Genomic DNA, 21,421 nt, shown 5'->3' on the forward strand with positions numbered 1-21,421 from the left:
TAGTGGATTCTGAATTGAAATGTTATATCAGAAACAATTGAAAGCACCTACAAATGTGCTAGACATACTATATCCATATGTCATTTAATCTTCACAGAGCTCTGTGAAATAAGCACTATTATTCCCATTCTGCTCATGAGGGAACTAAGGCTCAGAGAGGTTAAGTGATGTACCCAAGGGGGCACAGCTGAGTAAGGGTCAGAGCCTGCTCTTGAATGAGAATGAGTCTGGAGATTCTGACAGTGGAGCTGGGTAGAATTCACCTTTTAGACAAGAGTTGTTTAGTCTCTGTTGGTTCTTACCAAACTGGCCAAAAAGGCAGTGGTTCTCAAACTTGGCTGAGTGTTAGAATCACTTAGGGGAGCTTTAAAATATCTTGATGCCCGGGTTACTCTTTATGCCAATTAAATCAGAATATCTGGAGGTAGGGAGAAAGCATCAGTATTTGTTAACAATCCTGAGGTGATTCCAACGCTGGGCAAAGTTTGGGAACCACTGCCGCCGGTATCGGGGGCTCCACACACTTTCTGGTAACGACCGGAATGAATAAAATCAGGTGTCCCTCCGCTCTTGGAGAGACGCAGCTGGTTCCTATTTACATTTTCTCTTCTCGGGAGCTGTGAAGCAAATCTTTTATTTACACAGTGTGCACCGAAAGCCCAGGAGAGGCCACTTTGGAAAGCTGGCCTATTTTTTTCAAATTTATTTTAGCTTCCTTTGGAAAAAAATAGCTCATGGCTGAGGTAACATAGCACAAGCCTTAAAACATATGCTGAAGCAGATGGGCAGAGGGCCAGAGGCAGACGCAGCCCTGCTTTTCTGGCTGTTCTGGTTTTCAGCATTGCAAGAGGAATGTCCTTTTTCATACAGGAATTTGTCCCGACCCCGATAACTATCCTGATCCTTGCCCCCAACCCCTTAAAAACACTATAGAAATCAGTAGAGTTAACCTATTGAATGCTGGATATACTAAAGATTCTGGACCTCTTAAAAGAGTTTTTATAAAAATTGTTTGATATAATGCTTAAAATTCTGTAAAGATTATATGATTAGTTTTTTTTTTAAGATTTTTAATTTTTTTTCTTTTTCTCCCCAAAGCTCCCCAGTACCTAGTTGTGTATTTTTAGTTGTGAGTCCTTCTAGTTGTGGCATGTGGAACGCAGCCTCAGCATGGCCTGATGAGCAGTGCCATGTCTGTGCCCTGGATCCAAACGGGTGAAACCCTGGGCCACCAAAGTGGAGCGCGTGAACTTAACCACTCGACCACGGGGCTGGCCCCTGATTACAGTTTTGAACTGCACAAAACAGAGCAACTGATACCACTTCAGCTCTCATGGATGCCAACATGGGCCCCACAACCATTCAATTAAAGAATTCCTGCAAAACGATGACATTTTACCTGCACATATGATACGGCATGGACTAGAGGGATGAGCACTGAATGGCAGTCAAGAGACATAAGTCCAAGTCCTCGCTCTGCCACTCTTTGGCTATGAGATCTTGGATGCGTCACTTCATCTCCTGAGCCTTGGTTTACTTATTTGCTAATTGAGGGGTGAATTCTAAAATGAAGGTTCCTGGTTTCTGTGTACGGGAAGAAATTCTCCTTTGCTGTCCTTGGAGAACCTGTGTTGGTGGAAGGTCTCTGGTCTGTGCTTAGCTCTTGGCACACTTGCTGACTCGCAAGGCAGAAGACTGGACTCACTATTTTTGGACATTTCTAGCAGAATGCCTTAGGGCTTGAATAAAGGCATGAATTTTCTTCTCTTATGTTGCTTTAAAAATAAGAGCATCCATATAAGTTAGTCAATTTATTATCAATTTATTAATTATAGGCTACCTTCTCTTCTGGCTTCTATAAAGAAGCTATGGGAAGGATATCCTATGGGAAGGAGAGGACATTTAGGTGGAAGATCTTAGAGATCATCTTTTCAACCTAATTCCATGATCTAGCCATAAACTTGACAAATAACGGCATTGAAATAAGTTTATGGGTGTTATAATGCTTATCTCATCCTTTGGATGACTTTAAAAAAAGATTTTCAGTGACTCATAGAGCAGAAGTGAATGAGTAAACATCGAACTGGCAAAAAGAGCCACACTTAGATCATGGAATAAAGTTTTCAAGCACTTTGTTTCCAGAGAGCAATTTACTTGAAAAATTAAACAACTTTGTGGATATGGTTGACATCAGAATAAATTCAATTTCATTGGCATATCCCTAAATTTAGGAATAATTATCAAATCATTCAAATGACTGCACCAATTAGAAATCAATATTTTAAAATATTATTCTTAGGGGCCGGCCCCATGGCAGAGTGGTTAAGTTCGTGTGCTCCACTTTGGCGGCCCAGGGTTTTGCTGGTTTGAATCCTGGGCGGGGACATGGCACAACTCATCAAGCCATGCTGAGGCGGCATCCCACATGCCACCACTAGAAGGACCCACAACTAAAAATATGCAACTATGTACCGGGGGGTTTTGGAGTGAAAAAGGAAAAATAAAATCTTTAAAAAAATTTAAAAAAGAAGTAAATAAAATATTATTCTTAATGAGTCCCGCTAGAAAGCAAGAGTTTAAATAGTCTAAGTAAACTATATTCCAATTCATTTTTCATCATTGGTATTTAAATTAGATTTTTTTACTTTAAACCTGAAATGAGATGCATGTAAACAGGCTTTGTAATTTGAAGAGTGATATAAATGTAGGGTATCATTGTTATTGTTATTATTATCCCTGTCCCTCACAGGCCCCAGCACATGCTTGGCATGGTTAATAAGTATTTGCTGTCGTTAGATGGGGCCATCACCTCACATTGCAAGACCAAAACAGACTCTCTGCAGATACTCCTGCCAATGCATCCTGCTCATAATTATTTCCTTAAGTGGTTCTGGCTGGGCCATTACCTCATCCCTTGCTCTGCTCTGTGATGCCTCCAGCTTTCTTTCCGCAGGGAGCCTGTCCTACACCCTCCTGACTCATCAATAAGACAGATATGCACGCACGTATGTGGCTTGTGTTACACTTGCCTACTTGTGGGAAGAACTATTCTCATTTCAAAGCTTCCCCGAGTCCTCAGAGGCGGGCACTGGTTCTTAGGTTCCTTCTGTAGCTCCACTTCTTGGGCACAGTGCCAGGCAGGCCATCGGAATAAATGTTTACTTATTGTTGACTGAATGTCTCAGGAAACTCAGTCAACCCGGCCTTCACCCACATGGATGCTTTTATTTTTCTGCCCAGAGACAACAGGTGTTTTCTTATTGGGTTTTATAACAGAGAAGCAGAATAGCCTTGGAAAAAAGTGCAAATAAGGCAACTGTGAATACAAAGCGATATGTCATAATATGTCCTTTTGGGGATTAATTACATTTTTTCCAAGAAATTTTGGCCCTTGACTTAAGCTTAGTTTGGTGTTTTCTAAACTGTGGTAGAATCAGTTTTCCTTATCCCAGAGTAATGGGGGACCGGGGGAAGCATGAATAAATTAAATCTGTAACTAATGAAGGGAGGGGAACTAACTTTAGCCCCAAATCCCTACCCTCTTCCAAATGTTTCAGTAAACCCATCACAAAGAGTAACACCAAATGGACGGAGTTTTACTCTTTTCTCTCCCCATTATTATCTGATGGAAATCCTAATGAGAAAAGAAATCTGACCTCAACATTAGTCTCCAAACACTCACGTCCTAAATAGGCAATAGTGGCTACCAAGAATCGACTCCTTCATGTTCCTTTTTTACATCTTGTTTTCCTAAAACAAGCAGAGACCCGTCAGCACCCATTCCTAGGAATGCTTGCACAGCCGTATAAGGTGTTGTCTCAAGCACTGAGCACGCTGCCTTAGCAAATCGGAGGGCCTGGATGATGGCTTGCTGTGCTCTAGGAAAATAGAATCATTACACATGGGTCACACTCAGAAGAGATGATGCGGCCATGCTGGGTTGCGGTTGGGGTGAGCTGAAGTGCCTTGTGGTGCCCAGTTCCTGGCTCTCTATCTCAGGCCACGGGACCAGTCTTTTCCTGGTTAGCTAGCTTTCCAAAGTTTACCATTCATCCTCCACTTGACATCCATTAGGATGGCTACCATCAAAAAAAATGCAGAAAATAAGAAGTGTTGGTGAGGATGTGGAGAAATCGGGACTCTTGCACTTGTTGGTGGGAATGTAAAAGGGTGTAGCTGCTGTGGAAAACAGTGCCGTGGTTCCTCAAAAATAGAACTATGATATGATCTAGCAATTCCACTTCGGGGAATAGTCCCCACAAAAGTGAATGCAGGGTCTCGAGATATTTGTACATCTATGTTCAGAGCAGCATTATTCACAACAGCCAAAAACTGGAAGCAACCCGAGTGTCTGTAGACAAGTGGATGGATAAACAAAATGTGGTATACACATTCAATGGAATATTATTCAGCCTTAAAGAGGAAGGACCTTCTGACACTTGCTACAACATGGATGAACTCTGAGGACATTATGCTAAGTGAGATAAGCCATTTGCAAAAGGATAAATACAGTGTCATTCCACTTAAATTAGGTACCTAGAGTAGTCAGATTCATCGAGACAGAAAGTAGCATGGTGGTTGCCAGGACCTGGGGGGAGAGGGGGAATGGGAAGTTACTTTTAATGAATACGGAGTTTCAGTTTTGCAAGATGAAAAGAGTTCTGGAAATGGATGGCGGTGATGGTAGTGCAATAATACAAATGTACTTAATGCCACTGAACTGTACACTTAAACGTGGTTAAGATGGTAAATTTTAGGAGCCGGCCGGGTGGCGCAATAGTCAAATGCGCATGTTTTGCTTCTGCGGCCAGGGTTCGCTGGTTCGGATCCCGGGTGCAGACATGGCACTACTTGGCATGCCATGCTGTGGTAGGCGTCCCACATATAAAGTAGAGGAAGATGGGCACGGATGTTAGCTCAGGGCCAGTCTTCCTCAACAAAAGGAGGAGGATTGGCAGCAGACGTTAGCTCAGGGCTAATCTTCCTCCAAAAAAAAAAAAGAAAAAAAAAGATTGGCAACAGATGTTAGCTCAGGTGCCAATCTTAAAAAAAAAGATGGTAAATTTTATGTTATATGTATTTTACCACAATTAAAAAACATACATATTTTTTAAAAGTTTACCACTCATCCAAAGTGAGCCTAGGGTTGAGTGGAAGTATCAACGCAGCATGACCGGTCGGCCAACAAGGCAGGCACGTCACCGTTTCCACTTTCCCTGTCCATGACAAACACTGTTAATTAATCATCCCAACATTCTTTCCTCCTGAGTCCAGATGCAAGATCATAACCTTTCTCAACATAGGCCACCACCAAACAACCAGAGTTATGTCAGCTGTGTCAGTGTAGGAGAAAACTGTGACGGTCTATGAAATGAATGCTAGAGAAAAGTGTACAAAAATACAAAACTTCATAAGATAGGAAAAATCAACATAAACTTGATATATTAAGAAAAATTTCTTTTTCAGCTCTGCCTCAAAAAAGTCCCAATAACTGAAATAGAAGCAGTACTTTTGACCAACATTACCACTCATTTGAACTCATGTAACCCAGGTTCAATTTTCTGTATTTTCTACAAAAACTCTTCTTCAGAACTCTTTGAAGGGGAATTGATTTCAAGTCTTGGGACAGAAGAATTCAGAGGGGGTCTAGAATATCCTGGTGTTGCCAGAGAGCAAAGATGCTTTAGAAACCACTGGGCGCAGTACTGAAAGGACAAAGGAGAAACTTAGGGGGGCTCCTACTGCCTGGGCTGTACCAATTGAGGCATAAAATCATAGTCAACTGGAACAGCTTACGTAACTGGAAAAAGTTAATACATATAAAGTGTTAATATAGTAATAATATAAAATGGAGATAGTTTGCAATTTTATTGCTAAGTTATTAAGTACATAGCTAGTCTGTTCTTTTCTACTTAATGCACAGACGCTGTTAAGCATGGGTCTGTTATTAAGTATAAATGTGAACCTGTTTCTATCTGCATGAGCAGGAGAAATTAGGAACCTGTATGTGGGCCAAGCAGTCTCTTGAAAATTAAGAGCTATCCCATGAACTTGGTCAGCCTTTGTGGTCTCATATCATATTACAGCAAGAAATAAGCAAAGCCCATCAGCCACTAATGAGTATACATAATAAACAATGAAAAGAGAGCCCAAGGGTGTGTTTTCAGGTGATGAATTAGCAGAATGTCAGTCTCCACTCCCCTGTCCCAAGAGAGCAATGACTCACTCCCTCGGCTGCCAGGGAAAAATTCTCTAGATGACTCTACAGATGAGTCACTGATAAGACATAAGTAAGGTTCCAGTTATATCAAAGCATCCTAAGGACAGAAAGATAAGGTAGGTTTAAGCCACCTGTTCACAACTTCTGGTAAAGACACTGAGTTTCAGAAAAAGAATATCTATCTGAGGAGAGAGGTAAATTTTCCGTGATGTCACTAGCACACTTTGTAATGAAAAGGGCTTGAAGCCCTGGATTATGCGACCAGATCCCACATCCTGACCTCAAATCAGAGGGTTAACAACTTGGAACTTGCAGCCTCATGGAGTCTTTTTCTTGGAGGGTATGATAAAGTTTCTGAAATCTTAGGAAGATGTAAATTTTATATCATTTAGACTTACTAAGGCAGAGCAAAAATTGGACCCCAGGAATGTGTGAGAATAAGGATAAATACGTTAGTTTGGTAATTATTGAGCTACTTTAATGTATGCTTTTTTGATCTTTAAGGCTTGTAGGTTATTTGAAGAGATTTGATATATTGGATTTGTGATTTTTAATCAAGTCCTTAGAAGTGTTTGTCAGGTTGCAATCACTATAAGTAATTAAGGAAATTTCCTTTAAATCCGTACATGTAGATGACTTTGTTGAATAAGTAGTATGTGAGTATGTAGATTAGTGTTGATTATGTTTAAAGAAATATTGCTTAATAAATTCATAAGATCAAAATTTGGACCTTAAACAATATCCAAACAGTCAAGAGTATTCTTCCCCAAGCAGAAAAACCCATTGAACACTAAGGACCATCAAAACATGAAACCAACTTGCCATCCCAAAAGACTCAAGACCATTAAAAAAAGATTGCTATTCAAATAAAGGTACCACATGCTGAATCTTTTCTATACAGATGGTGCTAATTTCTCAGAGATGGTGGGGTTTGCCTTTTGAATCACGCTTCCTGGTGTGGTGAAAGTTTTTGCTTCCCCAATTTCATTGCCAACCTACAGCTGTCAATTCCATACCTTTTGGCTCATCTGTCTTTCCTCTTGGGTTGGAGTTATCATTTTTTGTTGTATCCTTCAAGGTTCCATATTCCTTTTCCATCTTAGCTGCTTCTTCCTTGGTACTATCTGTTTCTTCATGACTCTTTTCTGATGGCACTGTAATCAGATTATGCACTGTTGTTATAATCCTATTTCCTATCTATTAATTAACTCCTAATGTAGAAATAAATTTTATGGAAAAGATACAGTTTGAGGTCAGATCATTTTTTGAGCTAAAAGGGATCTGAGTGATTATCTAGTCCAGCTCCTTCCCCCCATTTCACAGAAAAGGAAACTGAGGCCCAGAGAGGAGAGAGGCCTAAGGTCACCCACTGAATTAGCAGAAGAGCTGGGTCAACCCCCAGCTTCCTGGGCTCTGGCTTAGTGTTCTTTCCCTTCTGCCATACTGTGTCATCAGAGAGTAGATTATTTTCCTTTCCTTAATCAACGTAGGCAATCAGGTGGGATGTGTCAGGTCCAAAAGTAAATTTGAGTCTTGATTCCAAGTGAAAATAACTCTGTAGTTGCCCAATGTCTCCTTGACATTGTGTCTTTGAAGAAGACACTGTCACTCAGAGTGGCACGGAGGATTTGGGGCTCCGACAGGACTTCTCTCCTCTGCCTCCTTCTCCATGCTCCCTTACCCCTGGTCCTACCAATGGGGAGAAGAGAACTGGACCTTTGCTGTCAAGAAGGCATAACCTTGCTCACTTCTCACTTAAAAATAGCTAGATTTCTAGCAATCTTATATTAAATCTTTTTTTTAAAGATTAAAAAAAATTTTACTTTATTTTTCTTTTTTCTCCCAAAGCCCCCCAGTACATAGTTGTGTATTTTTTTTCTTTTTTAGTTGTGGATCCTTTTAGTTGTAGCATGTGGGACACCGCCTCAGCATGGCCTGATGAGCAGTCATGTCTGCACACAGGATTCGAACTTGCGAAACCCTGGGCCGCCGAAGCGGAGTGCACGAACTTAACTACTCGGCCACGGGGCCGGCCCCTGTATTAAATTTTAAAAATCATATACCTTAATGAAGGTAACCCCTTAAAAAGAATGGTAATGCATCCCTGTTGTCAATAAAATAGGGAACCTCAAGCAGACTAACAATAGGCTTTTTTATTTTCAATAAATGGGTTACTACTATAGAAAAAGGAAAGGAGAAAAAAAGAAACCACTTATTTTTTCATTATGTAAAGCATTCACTACTAGTGCTATGGTCTATGTATATTTTTTGATGCATATTTTTCTCATAGTTGTGGTATACTCTTGTTCCTTTCTTTTGTCGTTGTCATCATTATGGAAGGATATTTCCAGGTTATTAAAAAACTACTTGAAAACATCATTTTAAAGGGCTGCATAATATACAGCCCTCAAATATATGTACATAACTTCTGAGATCAGGACACAGCATTAAAGTTTAGGAACTTGTGACCTTGACTCTTTGCTCCTCCATCCCCCTGGAAGGAGGCTCGTTTGCACAGCTGGGCTCCGTGGTGTTTGCTGTGCTGAGCAGGGTAATGAGAGATGGAGAAGTGAAGAAACTGAGAGAAGGGGCAAAATCACACCAGAGAGGAGCACAGACTATCCCAGAGGAGAAAGAAGACCCCGGAGGGAAGAGTAAGCGGATGGGGCAGAGAGAGTGGATAGATGACCAGGGACAGTAGTCTGGACATGTCGTGATCTGGGGAGAGAAAGAGACACCTAAAGGAGAATTTTAGGACGGATTGCTCAGTTTTGTGACATTGCCCTCTCCTTTCCCCAACAGCCACTTTCTAAGACTCTTCAGCAAAGACTTACATTTCTTTTCTATACTACTTGGGGTCAGATTTCTGTGCTGAGACTGGCCACAAAATAGCCAAGGTGACAGTTGCTTAATTCCATGGTTAGATTTCAGATTTTAAAACTTTCTGAATTCTGTAATTCTTTATCAATGTTTCTTAAAGATCATTATTTACCACTCAAAAGGGTTATTGCACTAAAAGCTGGAAAAATAGTAAAATAAATCATACCTGGGAAAAGCTTGCTTTTATTGTCAGTGACATTTTTTTCTAGCTTGTTCTTGGTCTGAAGAGCAATTGTTTCATCCAAGTTTTCTGGAGGGAGGAGGGAAAGAAATGAAATTTTATTTCTTGAAAGATGATATCAAACTTCTACTAAAAATGTTTAAATCTCATCAGAAATATCACAATAGCAATCCCACAATATGAACACTGCTAATAAGATGCTTTGACATGGATTTTATTTCTAGGAATCACAGACTTTCAGGATGGAAAGGCATGCTATTTGAGATCCCCAAGTTCAGCCTCCTACTCCGTTAACTGCAGAAGTCCCTTCCATCTCTCTGTGGTCACTGCTAGAACACCTCCAGGGTTGGGGCCTATGATGGACAGCTGTGGTTTTGGCCTACTCAACACCTTCTAGTAACTACATCTTGATTTTCCTCTGGAGAACCCAGACCTCTCCTATTCTCAGCACATTTGGCTCAAGAGGAGGCTGAATAACCCAGGCCTGGCTCCTCAGGGTCTTCTTCCTTTCAAGGAGGAGCACAGGATTCAAGCCAGGCCAATGAGAGTCAACGCTAGGACCAATGGGAGAAAGAGGCTCTCTTCCCACCAGGAGTACTGTGAGGATGTGAGATTGGGGCTATGCCAGCCATCTTGTTCCCCATAAGGGAGCAGCTTGTCTGGAATGAATTAACATATGGAAAGTCAGAGCTGTGAGATGGGGAAGGATAGATTCCTCACACCACTGGTGGACTTCACAAACCTGAAGCCAGACCACCCCCAGCCCTGGACTTTTCAGTTATATGAGGCAATGAACCCCCTTTTCACTAAAGCCAAACAGTTGGATTTCCATCATTCAAGTTCCTCCCTAATTCAGGAGGCAGCCACTTCTACCGTAGGCTTAAGGGTGAGAATTTCCCTCCGCTTATTAAGCGGAAATCTGTATCCTTGTCTTTGTCCTAATTTTGCTTTTTGGAGTAACATCGTTTAGGTCTTACTAGACAGGAATCTAGACTATGACCACCTCAAAGTAGTCAATGAATTAGAATCCACACTCTTTTTATTCAGTTGTTCAACCAGCCACATACCTAACTCACTAATAAGGCAGGCCTTTTTTTGCTATTTGCAAACAAGCATTTCTTTGCAATTAGTCTATAAAGATTCCATTATTACTTTGTATTATTTCTTGCAGGTAAACTCCTTCCACCCTACCCCAACCCTCTTTTGAGAAGAAAATCAGTAGATCCTATTGAGTGATGCATTCTGTTTTCTTCTTTGAAATAGTGGCCTTGGCTGGCAACCTTCGTAGTCACCACACTGTTGGGACCAGAACAGAAAAGTAGGTAACTGGTCATTGTTTGTCACTCACCAAGAAGGGAGGAGAGGAGGCTGATCAATCCTCTCTATTCTACCCATGGTGCCCCTGAGCCCTCGGGGGCCTGAGGGTGGACCTCCACAGCAGCAGAAGTCAAAGCCAATGTGCTTACACAGAAAATTCTCTAAACATAACTCATTTTGTGATTGTGAAAGTTACACATACATATATGTATGAGAAAATGACGAAAACAGAAAATTATAGAGAAAAAAATAACACATTATGTCCAGATCATGTTTTGGTATATTTCCTTCCAATTTTCTATACATATATTCATTTTTTTTAATTAAAAAATTTTTTTTCTAACTTTTCCTTTTTCTCCCAAAGCCCCCCAGTACATAGTTGTGTATTTTTAGTTGTGGGTCCTTCACATTGTGGCATGTGGGATGCCACCTCAGCATGGCTCGATGAGTGGTGCCATGTCTGTGCCCAGGATCCAAACCAGTGAAACCCTGGGCCACCAAATTGGAGTGCGCGAACTTAACTATTTGGCCACGGGACCGGCCCCCATATATTCATTTTTTAACACCAAAATTGAGGTCATATTCTAAATGGCTCTAAGCATTCAACAGTATACCATGAACATTTCCCCCTACCGTTAGTCTTTATAAACAATATTTATGTTGTATATGTAATATTTAGAATTATTAAAAACACATTTGAAAATAAAATTCAGATAGTCTATCATAAGAATAAATAAATACTTTTAGATACTCTTCTCTTGTGGAGTATCTAGGTTATTTCCACTGTTTCGTTTTGTTCCTATAAACCACTGCTGTCCGATAGAACTTTCTGCACTGATGGAAATACTAATTTCTGTCGTCTTCAACATGGTAGCCACATGTGGCAAGTGAGCGCTTGAAATGTGCCTAGTGTAACTGAGAAACTAATTTTTAATTTTGCTTTATTTCAATTATTTTTAATTTAAATAGCAACATGTGGTTAGTGGCTGCCATATTGGACAGAACAGCCATAAACGGTAGTGAAACACATCCCTTGCACGTTAGCCTTGTGGCATCTCTAACTCATTTCCATAGAATAAATGACTTCATGTGGAATTTCTGATCACAGGGTATTGGTATGGAAAGATGACTGATTTGAAAAATGTCTTTGATCTGCTGTTAAGTGAGTAAAGTAGGCCATAAAGCACTATGAGTAACATGAACCCATTTTTTGTTAAATAAACTCAGAGAAAGAAACTGCATAGGTATATATGCGTGCATGCATGCACACGCGCAAACACACACACACATAGAAAAACATCTGGAGAGAGATAACCCAGAATGTTTACCTGAGTGCTGGATTATGAGTGATTTTTCACTTCCCTTTTAACATCTTTTTGTATAGACTGATTTTTTCAAAATAAATATGCTTTTTTATAATGAAAAAAACCTCAGCAAAACTATTTTCATGTAGAAAAAAATGGAATTCATACAGAATAATTCTGGATTACTGTGAGATTTTCTCTTGTTTACTTCTCCCTGCCACATCAAAGATTAGAGTGAGGGGCCGGAGGTCATCTGCCCAAAGGACGTCAGGGATGAAGGTATTTGTTGATCGACTAAACCAAACAAGAAAGAGAGGCTTTTTTTTTTTTTTTTTAAACAACCAACATGTAGAATTGAAGAAATGTGCAAGCCTATCTATAAAGTTCAAGGAATCAGGGGTCAGCAAACTTTTCTGTTAAGGTCCAGTTAGCAAATATTTTTGGCTTTGCGGGTCACATGGTCTCTGTCGCAACTACTCAACTCTGCCACTGTAACACAAAAGCAGCCACAGATAACACTGAAACCAATGAGCACCGCTGTGCTCCAATAAAACTTAATTTATGGACACTGAAATTTGAATTTTATGTAGTTTTTTTGTGTCACGAAGTACTATTCTTCTTTTGATTTTTTTTCAACCATTTAAAAATGCAAAAGCCATTCTTAGCTTGTGTGCTATACAGAAATAGGCAACAGGCCACACTTGGCCCAAGGGCAGTAGTGTACAGGCCCTTTGATTTTACAGATGCAGAAACTGAGGCCCAGCAAGGTGAACACCTCCCACCACCCCCCCCAACCCCCCACGCTTCCCCCACCCCGCGGACAGAGCTGGTTGGCGGCAGAGCTGGGACCAGGAGGTGGAACTTCCCAGCCCTGGTCCAATACTCTTTCCTTCTCGCCACAAACAGACTTCCTGGTTAAAATCAAGACTTTTTTGTCCTGACCATCAAACACAATTGAAAAAAAAAGAAAGTCAAATTTTAAGTAAATTGTCTCCTGGAGATTATCAGAAAGTGTTAATTAGGCAAAATATGATAAATGTGAAATGTTTGTACTTGAGCTGGATCTATTTCAATACAGAGTTGAAAATTTCCAGGGACCTTTATTTGTGTGCATGGTCAAGCTGGGCCATTCTGTTTACTCCGATGATTCAGGCTATTTGGGCATAAATGATCAGGTTAGTGAAGTAATTATTGCCGAGTCCCTAATTCCCTTTGGACAGTGAAAACCATCGGCGTGGAAAACCAAATAGACAGGCCTCTCACCAAGGTAGGAGACGCCTTCTTCTGGGGATATGGTGCCGTACTTCACCATCATCTTCACAAAGTCAATCAACGTTTTCATGATGGTAATCAGCGTTTCTTTCTCTTTTGCCTCTTTTTCTATACAAAAGGACAAAATAATTTTAAAAAACTAGTGGAGTATAGCTTCATCTGTCAATGTTAATTTATGAAATACAACATCTTATTGAAATATTTCTCCCTGCGTTTACAGCTAAAATCACATATACAGACATCTGGTCCCGGACTTAAGATGGTTCAACTTACGATTTTTCAACTTTACAATGGTGCAAAAATGATATGCATTTCAGTAGAAACTGTACTTTGAATTTTGATCTTTTCCCAGCACCTTTTCGTGATGCTGGGCAGCGGCAGCGAGTGCATCTCCCAGTCAGCCCCGGGATCACGAGGGTAAACAAATGATACACTTGCAACCACTCTGGGTCCATACAACCGCTCTGTTTTTCACTTTCAGTACCGTATTCAATAAATTACATAAGATAGTCAACACTTTATTACAAAATAGGCTTTGTGTTGGATGATTTTGCCCAACTATAGGCTGTGCGTGTCCTGAGCACATTTAGGGTAGGCTAGGCTAAGCTATGATGTTGAGGAGGTTAGGTGTATTAAATGCATTTTCTTTCTTTTTTTCTTTTTAAAGATTTTATTTTTCCTTTTTATTCCAAAGCGCCCTGGTATATAGCCGTGTATTTTTAGTTGTGGGTCCTTCTAGTTGTGGCATGTGGGACGCCGCCTTAGCATGGCCTGACGAGTGGTGCCATGTCCGCAGACAGGATTCGAACCAGAGAAAACCTGGGCCTCCAAAGAAGAGCACGGGAACTTAACCACTTGGCCACGGGGCCGGCCCCCTTAAATGCATTTTTGAGTTACGATATTTTCAACTTACTGACAGGTTTATCAGGATGTAACCCCATCGTAAGTCAAGGAAGATCTGTATTTAATCTACAAAAAACTTAAACTTGATTGGGAGTGCAGGACAATGTATAGGTGTACCGAACTTTTTCAGAAACGGGCAATTATAACTTCTCTAAAAAGGTTTACTTTATTTGAAAATATTTTATTAATAGAGTAGATATAAAGAGACAGTTTGCAACCCAAGGTAGTATGAACTCAAAAGGAAAGTTAGAAGATTGATGACCCAACAACTATTCTTTATTTAGACTATGTTTTTGATGGTAAGAATGACCTCTTTTCATTAATCAAACTTAATATTTGAAACAAGAACACACATGTATCTTTATTTTTTAAATGTAAGGTTGATTTTTTAACAATGGTATATATTGTTTCCTAAACTTTATTTCATTTAACAGTATTTGTGCATATAGTAAAAATATTCCAACAGTTCAGAAGTAAATAATAGTGAACGTAACATTCTCTCCCTCCCTGCCCACTCCTACTCTGTATAGGTAACCACCATTAACAGTCTCTTGGGAACTCTTCATAGCTAACATACTGTTCCGCATCTTGATAAAAAAAGATGGCCAATGATTTCATAGCAGTTCAGTAGATGTATCAATTCTAAAATCAGAAAAAAATTTATTTCAATTATTGAAGAAAAGAAAAACCAAGGGGGCCAACCCTGTGGCCCAGTGGTCAAGTTCGTGTGCTCCGCTTCAGTGGCCCTGGGGTCGCTGGTTCAGATCCTGGACTGGGATCTGTACACCGCTCATCAAGCCATGTTGTGGCGGCATCCCACATAGAAGAACTAGAATGACCTACAACTAAGATATACAACTATATACTGGGGCACTGGGGAGGAAAAAAAGGAAGATTGGCAATAGATGTTAATTCAGGGCTATGCTTTTTTTCACTAAAAAGCATAACAAAAAAAAGGAAGAAAAACTAAGATGCGAAAGGAGAGCCCATTTTCTCTATTCTTTTAGCTGCCGTGAAGGATTTCTCTAAATACTCCTAGTCCTTGCCCCCATCTTTTCATCCTCCCCATAGATGTGGTTGGTAGGCAATAGCCATTAGTCTACATTTCTCAACTGATTTGATTTGGGATTTTTCTTCTTTCCACTCCCCTGGAACAGTGGAAGGTAGAGATCTGAGAAAAGTGCCTGCTTTGCAGATTCAAATGATCCCTGAGATCAGCTGTTCCAGGAGCTAAATTGAGGAGTAGGGAGTGAGCAAGCCCATTGTTGGCTCTTATGCTAAGCTACATTCTACTACTCAGTCTTTTTTATCAGTATTAGAGATATTTTGGTTTCCTACCCACTTTATTATTTCCCAATTGGTTCAGACCTTAGGTGAGAAAGACAAGTACTATCAAAGAGCTCAGTGTAAGTATTTAAATTAAAATTCTATAAAAATAAAGGCAATTAAGAATGGAATGAAGGAAACTGAAAGATAAAAACAAATAAAGAACATTCCATATAGTGGAATCCTAAAAATGCCATAAAAGTCACATAGTTGGGAGAGAAGAAAGGTGGCGGAAGAGATTCTGGACAAGGGCTGGTAAATAACTTCAGCCATCACATTATTTGCTCAAGGTCACATCCAAATAGGTATTTGGTATCAGGCTGATGCTCTTCACTGACAAGAAGTGACTCACCAGGATGACAGAGGTTCTGAGCTGCACATCTGCCAACCAATGGGGCAAGATAGCTCAGAAGGGACCCTCAAGATGTACAAGCCCTGCAGACACCAGCAGAAGGGCCAGTGCCATCTGGCCAGTGTCTAGAATTGAAAGACAAGGATGTTCTGCAGAAATGAAAGCACGCTCTAAGGTCACTTCTTGGGGAAATGTTACCATTACAGAAATCTTTATTACAAATGTTCAGTCTGGAGCTGAATCTTTGAACAAAAAGAGGAAAAGCCATAAAGCAGTGTGGGGCATCTGTCTGGATGATAAAAACAACAGAAAATTTGCCTGTTATTTTCCTCCTTGCAGATTAACCAAAAATAAACATGAACTGAAATCTTCGGTTAACTTATTTTGGTGCACATATAAGAGAAAAGAGCAAGACACATTAAGGACTTTCTGGGTTTTTTTGGTGAGGAAGATTTGCTCTGAGCTAACATCTGTTGCCAATCTCTCTCTTTTTTTGCTTGAGGAGGATTAACCCTGAGCTAACATCTGTGCCAATTTTCCTCTATTTTGTGTGTGGGTCGCCACCACAGCATGGCTTAATGAGCAGTGTAGGGCTGCGCCCAGGATCCAGACCCAGGAACCTGGGCGCCAAAGTGAAGCGTGCCAGACTTATAACACTATGCCATGGGGCTGTCCCCAGGACTTTGTTTTTTAAAAAACATCATTTTCCAAGTGTGTTTTGCCCTCCTGACCTCCTTTAGTCCAAGGTTTATTTCACTTTCATTCATTTGAAGACTGAAGATGAAAATGTCTAAAGAGCAATTTCTGAATCACTTAAAAAATGATAAATTATGTTCCATTCACTGTTCACATTCACCCACTAAGAGAGGATAATGAATAAAGCCTTTGTAAAAAAAGATTTGCAATAAGAGTCGAGGCTGAACTGGGTCAGCCCAGGAATACTGATTCATCTCCACAGCTGCAGAGGTTCTCTCCAATACCATGGACACAGCACATATTCCATAACTGTTTGTTGAACAAACAAATGAACCCTCTGGTAACAAGAAGATTAAATTATTCAGAAACTCCACCTTTCCTGGTTAGACTTTGCTAAATATTTCCATGACTAGTACACTTGAAAAACATCGATGTGAACTCTTTTCCCCAAGGCCATAATATATGTCATTGAGGATTGCATTTGGAAACTGAAAACAGGAAGAAAAAGAAACCCACCCACACATTTCCTGGAATGATGGTTTCTATTCCATATGGTTGGAAAACACAGTGTTTACCTGAATCAATACTTTTCAGGAGTGCATAGAAGTTTGGGAAATATTGAAGTTCCTCGAAATTGTCTTCATTGTAGATTTTAGTTCTCCTTTCCAAGCCATTCGTCAGGGTTAAGGTATTAGATACTGTTTCATCATTTTCTCCATTAGTAAAACCATCTTGAATTGCTGCCATTGGAGTCTCCAGTGGGGGAAAAAAATAAATAAAAAAATAAACATTGTGTTAGAACTAATGACACTCCAGCTTGATTCTTTCCTCTGTGGTGCCCTTGAATGTGAAGTGCAAGAATACCTCCTCCTTCGCAAGCTCGTGAAGGCATGTGGGCATCTAGTCACATGGAAAGGTCACTGGGACTTACAGACAGGTACTTCACCTGAAGACCCTGGCGCCTGCTCACAGGAGACTAGACAGGGAATTGCTAGGTTCCTGCTCTGGTCAAGTTCCGCTGCAACAGTTCTCATGAGTGTCTCCTTGTAAAACTGCCTTTCACCCAAGGAGGGGAGCTTTGAAGTCATAATCTGCGGTGCTGAGCTACAGGAAAGCCTGTCCGAATATCTAACACTAGCAGAGCAGTCTCACCTTGAGGACTTCTCAGTGACATTTTAAGGACTGTCTGGAAAAGTGCATAAGACTCTTTCCCCCAGACCTGATCCATGTCCAGTGTTCCCCACCTGAGTTAATGATCCATTGTCCGTTCAGCGAACTAGACAGAAATCTAAGAGCCTTTCTTGCCTCTTCCTCTTCCTTTCCCCCATCCAATATATCGGTAGCCTTGTTGACCCTACTTTCAAAATTCATCCCAAATTTGTACATTTCTCTCTTTCTCTACTGCCCTACTCTAGTCCAAGCTGCCTTCATCTCTTACCTTCTAACTGGTACACAACCCACCTCCAATCTATTCCCAGCACTGCCTTTTCCACATTGTAGTGAGTTATCTTTTTAAAAGTATGATCATTTAACTCCTTTGCTTAAAACCCTTTAGTGTTTCTCATTGCTCTTATGATAAAGATCACTATCCATATATGGCTCAGAAGGCCCTGCCTGGCCTGGCCCGGGTTCACTCCCCCAGTTTCATCTCTCTTGCTCTCCCTGCATGCCAGCCACCCAGTCCTTGTTTAGTTACTTGATACTGCACACATCCTCCTCCACGTACTGCCTCTCATGTTCACAAATTAACTCCTAATTCAGCCTTTGGTTTTTGGCTCAAATCACTTCCTCAGGGAAGCCTTTTCTGAGCCCAAGTCCGGGACAGGTTCCTTTTTTATGAGGTCTTGTAGAACCATGCTTCTTTCCTCGGAGCACTTAATGCAGTTGTAATTAAAACACACGACTACTTGAAGACCACCTTCCTCCTTCATTAGACCATAAGCTTCCGGAGAGCAGGGATTATGTCTGTTTAAATGAGCATTGTATTCCCAGTGCTTGCTAGGTAGTTGGTACCTCAATAAACATTTATTGAAGGAATATTTAATTTGCATTGATCCATTTAGATAACATGAATGAACAGGTTAAGCATATGGACATTTTAGAGATGGGCGAATAAGGAGTACCCAACGGGAGCGAAGCATCATGAAAGTAGCTATGTCAGTTTCAGTTCCGACTGGAAAGCTTGAGTGAAAGTCATAAGTTCTTTGATAAATTTAGAAAGTTTTCTTAGAGTGGGTGGTTCTTCAAAAGCTGTTTAGAAAGACAAAAGCTGGTGGGGATTGGAAGTAGAGAGAGTAAAGGAGAGCTTTTAAGCTATCTGGTAAAAAAAAAAAAAAATCCAGACCCAATTTCTGTTTTTTAGGCTCTTCTGAAACGACCATAAGCCTACATACTCTTTTCTCTTGTATTTGGGATAGGATGTTGGAGAAAATGAGGAGCGATGGGGTCTGGGTGCTCTGGTAGAAAAAAACCAAAGGACAGGTGAGGAGTTTGATATGCTCCTGTTTCCTCCTATGGTCAGCTTCATTTAGAGTTTCAAAGGAATTCAAGGAAGGGATAAAGATTTCACTAGCTTGGCTGATGCCAAGGAAAAGATGAAGAGGCACGGAGCCCAGCAGGGAGAAGGAAGGAGGAATGACTAGTCCAAGTAAAGGATGAAAGGTAAGCCTCTGAACCAATGAAAAGAGGAAGGAGCAGGTGGAAGAGCACAGGGTGGAACCAGCAACTGGCTCTGGGGAAAAGAAAAGCTGGTGTGGCAGAGGATCAAATCAACCGAGTTTCTGTTTTTGGGTTCTGGGGGCAGATGATGACATTCACTGTGAACAGAAGTTAGATACCAAAAGAGCTATGAAATATTTGGTTCCAGGACATTGGAATTAGGCAAACAGTTGTTATGTGAAATAACCATTTCACATAATATTATGTATTATTTTACTGTGGGGTATAAAACATAATCTTTACTATCTAATACAATGTAACATGTATCTTGAAATTATTTTCAAAGCAGAATTCATTTGTATCTTTTAACTTATTGGTATTTCATGAATATATTTTAAGTGGGCTAAAAATGTCACATATCCCAAATCTTCTTTAGGACCAAGTAAGGTACTAATTATATGCAGGTTGTATTAATTATATGCAAATACAAGTAGACACACACATGTCCATGCACATGCATATATACACATCCATAACATACACATATACATACCACTTTCTCTGGGATTTTTCCAGCTTGACTCTCGGTCCTGCTTGTGGGTTTACTGGGTTCCTCCTCATAATTGTTGGCTTCCTTTGAGATCAATTTTTGTAAAACCTCAGCTACTTCATCTTCCAGTGTGTGTGCTTGGCTTTCCGTGATCTGTTATAAAGAGTCAAAACACATAACTGTTATTTCCATTTATGTGATTAAAAAATCTAGACTAAAGTCTGTAGTTGAAAACGTGTTTTTAGAGAACCTTCTGGTCCCTTTTTCTGGACAACCTTTGTTTATGCCTCTACTAGTTGCTGGCTGTTATAGTGACTGCCCAGCACTCTTTGGGCTCACCATGCCAGTGGTCAGTCCTGTCTGTTGGAACCCATGGAACACTTATTTTGAGAAACATCTTGAGAGTTGTTTCTTAATCCTCAGTGGCAGGTTGAGGTCAGCTAATGGAAACATGGAAATTCAGTTCCTGAATAAAGCCTGTCAGGGCTGGGAGCCAAGAGGAACAGGGTCAAAGTGGATTGCTTCGAGTTTCCCAGATATTGCTTCCCTTTGCTCATGTTATTTCCTCCTCACACCACACACGTCTTTTACTTCTGCTGGTTAAATCCCATCTATCCTTTTAAGCTAGCTTCAAACACCTCCTTCTCTGAAGCTTTTCCTTACTGCCCAACTGGGTATAGTCCATCCTCTGGCCTGCTGAACTACTCTTACGATTCTTATGCTGCTTTCACCATGGGCACGTGTGTACTTGTCTAGTTTCTCTGATAGACTAAACTCCTAGAGGGAAAGAATATTGCCTTACTTGTCCTCAAAACCTAAAGTGCCCTGGGGCCGCCCCGGTGGCGCAGCGGTTAAGTTCGCACGTTCCGCTTCTCGGCGGCCCGGGGTTCGCTGTTCGGGTGAGGACATGGCACTGCTTGGCAGCCATGCTGTGGTAGGCGTCCCACGTATAAACTAGAGGAAGATGGGCACGGATGTTAGCTCAGAGCCAGGCTTCCTCAGCAAAAAGAGGAGGACTGGCAGTAGTTAGCTGAGGGCTAATCTTCCTCCAAAAAAAAAAAAAAAAAAAACCTAAAGTGCCCAGTAGAAACTAGATGCATAGCAAACATTTGGCTACTTGAATTGAGTGGCTTGGCTTCTTAGCATCTTCCAAACTGGATTAAGAATTTGTGTTTATTCTCACGCACAACTTACCAGGCCAAGATTCAGCAGTTTAGAAACGATCTTGTCAAAAACCCCTCTGTCATTTTCCTCATAAATCCTGGTAGCAATTTTCTGGACAATGTCTTCTGCAGTTAAAGGAGTTCCATCTAGTTGGTGAAGGCCATCTGGATCATCTAGACAGAGCAATCACAGTTTCACATCGTACTGATCACAGAACTATTTCATGGATCATATTACAGTCATGTGTCACTTAACCATGGGGTTATGTTCTGAGAAAGGCATCGTTAGGCGATTTTGTCCTTGTGTGAACATCATAGAGTGGACTTACACAAACCTAGATGGTATAGCCACTACACACCTAGGCTATACGGTACTAATTTTATGGGACCACTGTTGTACATATAGTCCATCACTGACCCTGTCATTATGCAGTGCATGACTGTATATAATCTATACTTGCTCTTGCACACTCAGATATGTTTGGAATATATTTATGGTGCAGCTTGGTTCACATGAACTCTTGGTTTGGAATAAAATTTGACTTGAAGTTAAGAACCAAGGGTGAGGGGCCGGCCCCGTGGCAGAGTGGTTAAGTTCG

General features: G+C 40.7%; 1 protein-coding gene across 3 annotated transcripts in view; it reads right to left on the reverse strand.

The window, feature by feature from the left end:
* SCG3 (secretogranin III) overlaps positions 1-21,421 on the reverse strand; it is a 37,561-nt gene that overhangs the window by 9,273 nt on the left and 6,867 nt on the right. For all 3 annotated transcript variants that reach the window (XM_008513826.2, XM_008513827.2, XM_070580050.1), the window contains 6 exons: positions 20,854-20,996; positions 19,663-19,812; positions 17,027-17,204; positions 13,166-13,282; positions 9,267-9,350; positions 7,237-7,374 (listed from right to left, as the gene is read on the reverse strand). In XM_008513826.2, coding sequence (XP_008512048.2) covers positions 7,237-7,374; positions 9,267-9,350; positions 13,166-13,282; positions 17,027-17,204; positions 19,663-19,812; positions 20,854-20,996 — 810 coding nt within the window. The remainder of the gene's footprint in view (positions 1-7,236; positions 7,375-9,266; positions 9,351-13,165; positions 13,283-17,026; positions 17,205-19,662; positions 19,813-20,853; positions 20,997-21,421) is intronic.

This window comes from Equus przewalskii, chromosome 1 (assembly GCF_037783145.1).
Source record: "Equus przewalskii isolate Varuska chromosome 1, EquPr2, whole genome shotgun sequence".
Lineage (NCBI taxonomy): Eukaryota > Metazoa > Chordata > Mammalia > Perissodactyla > Equidae > Equus > Equus przewalskii.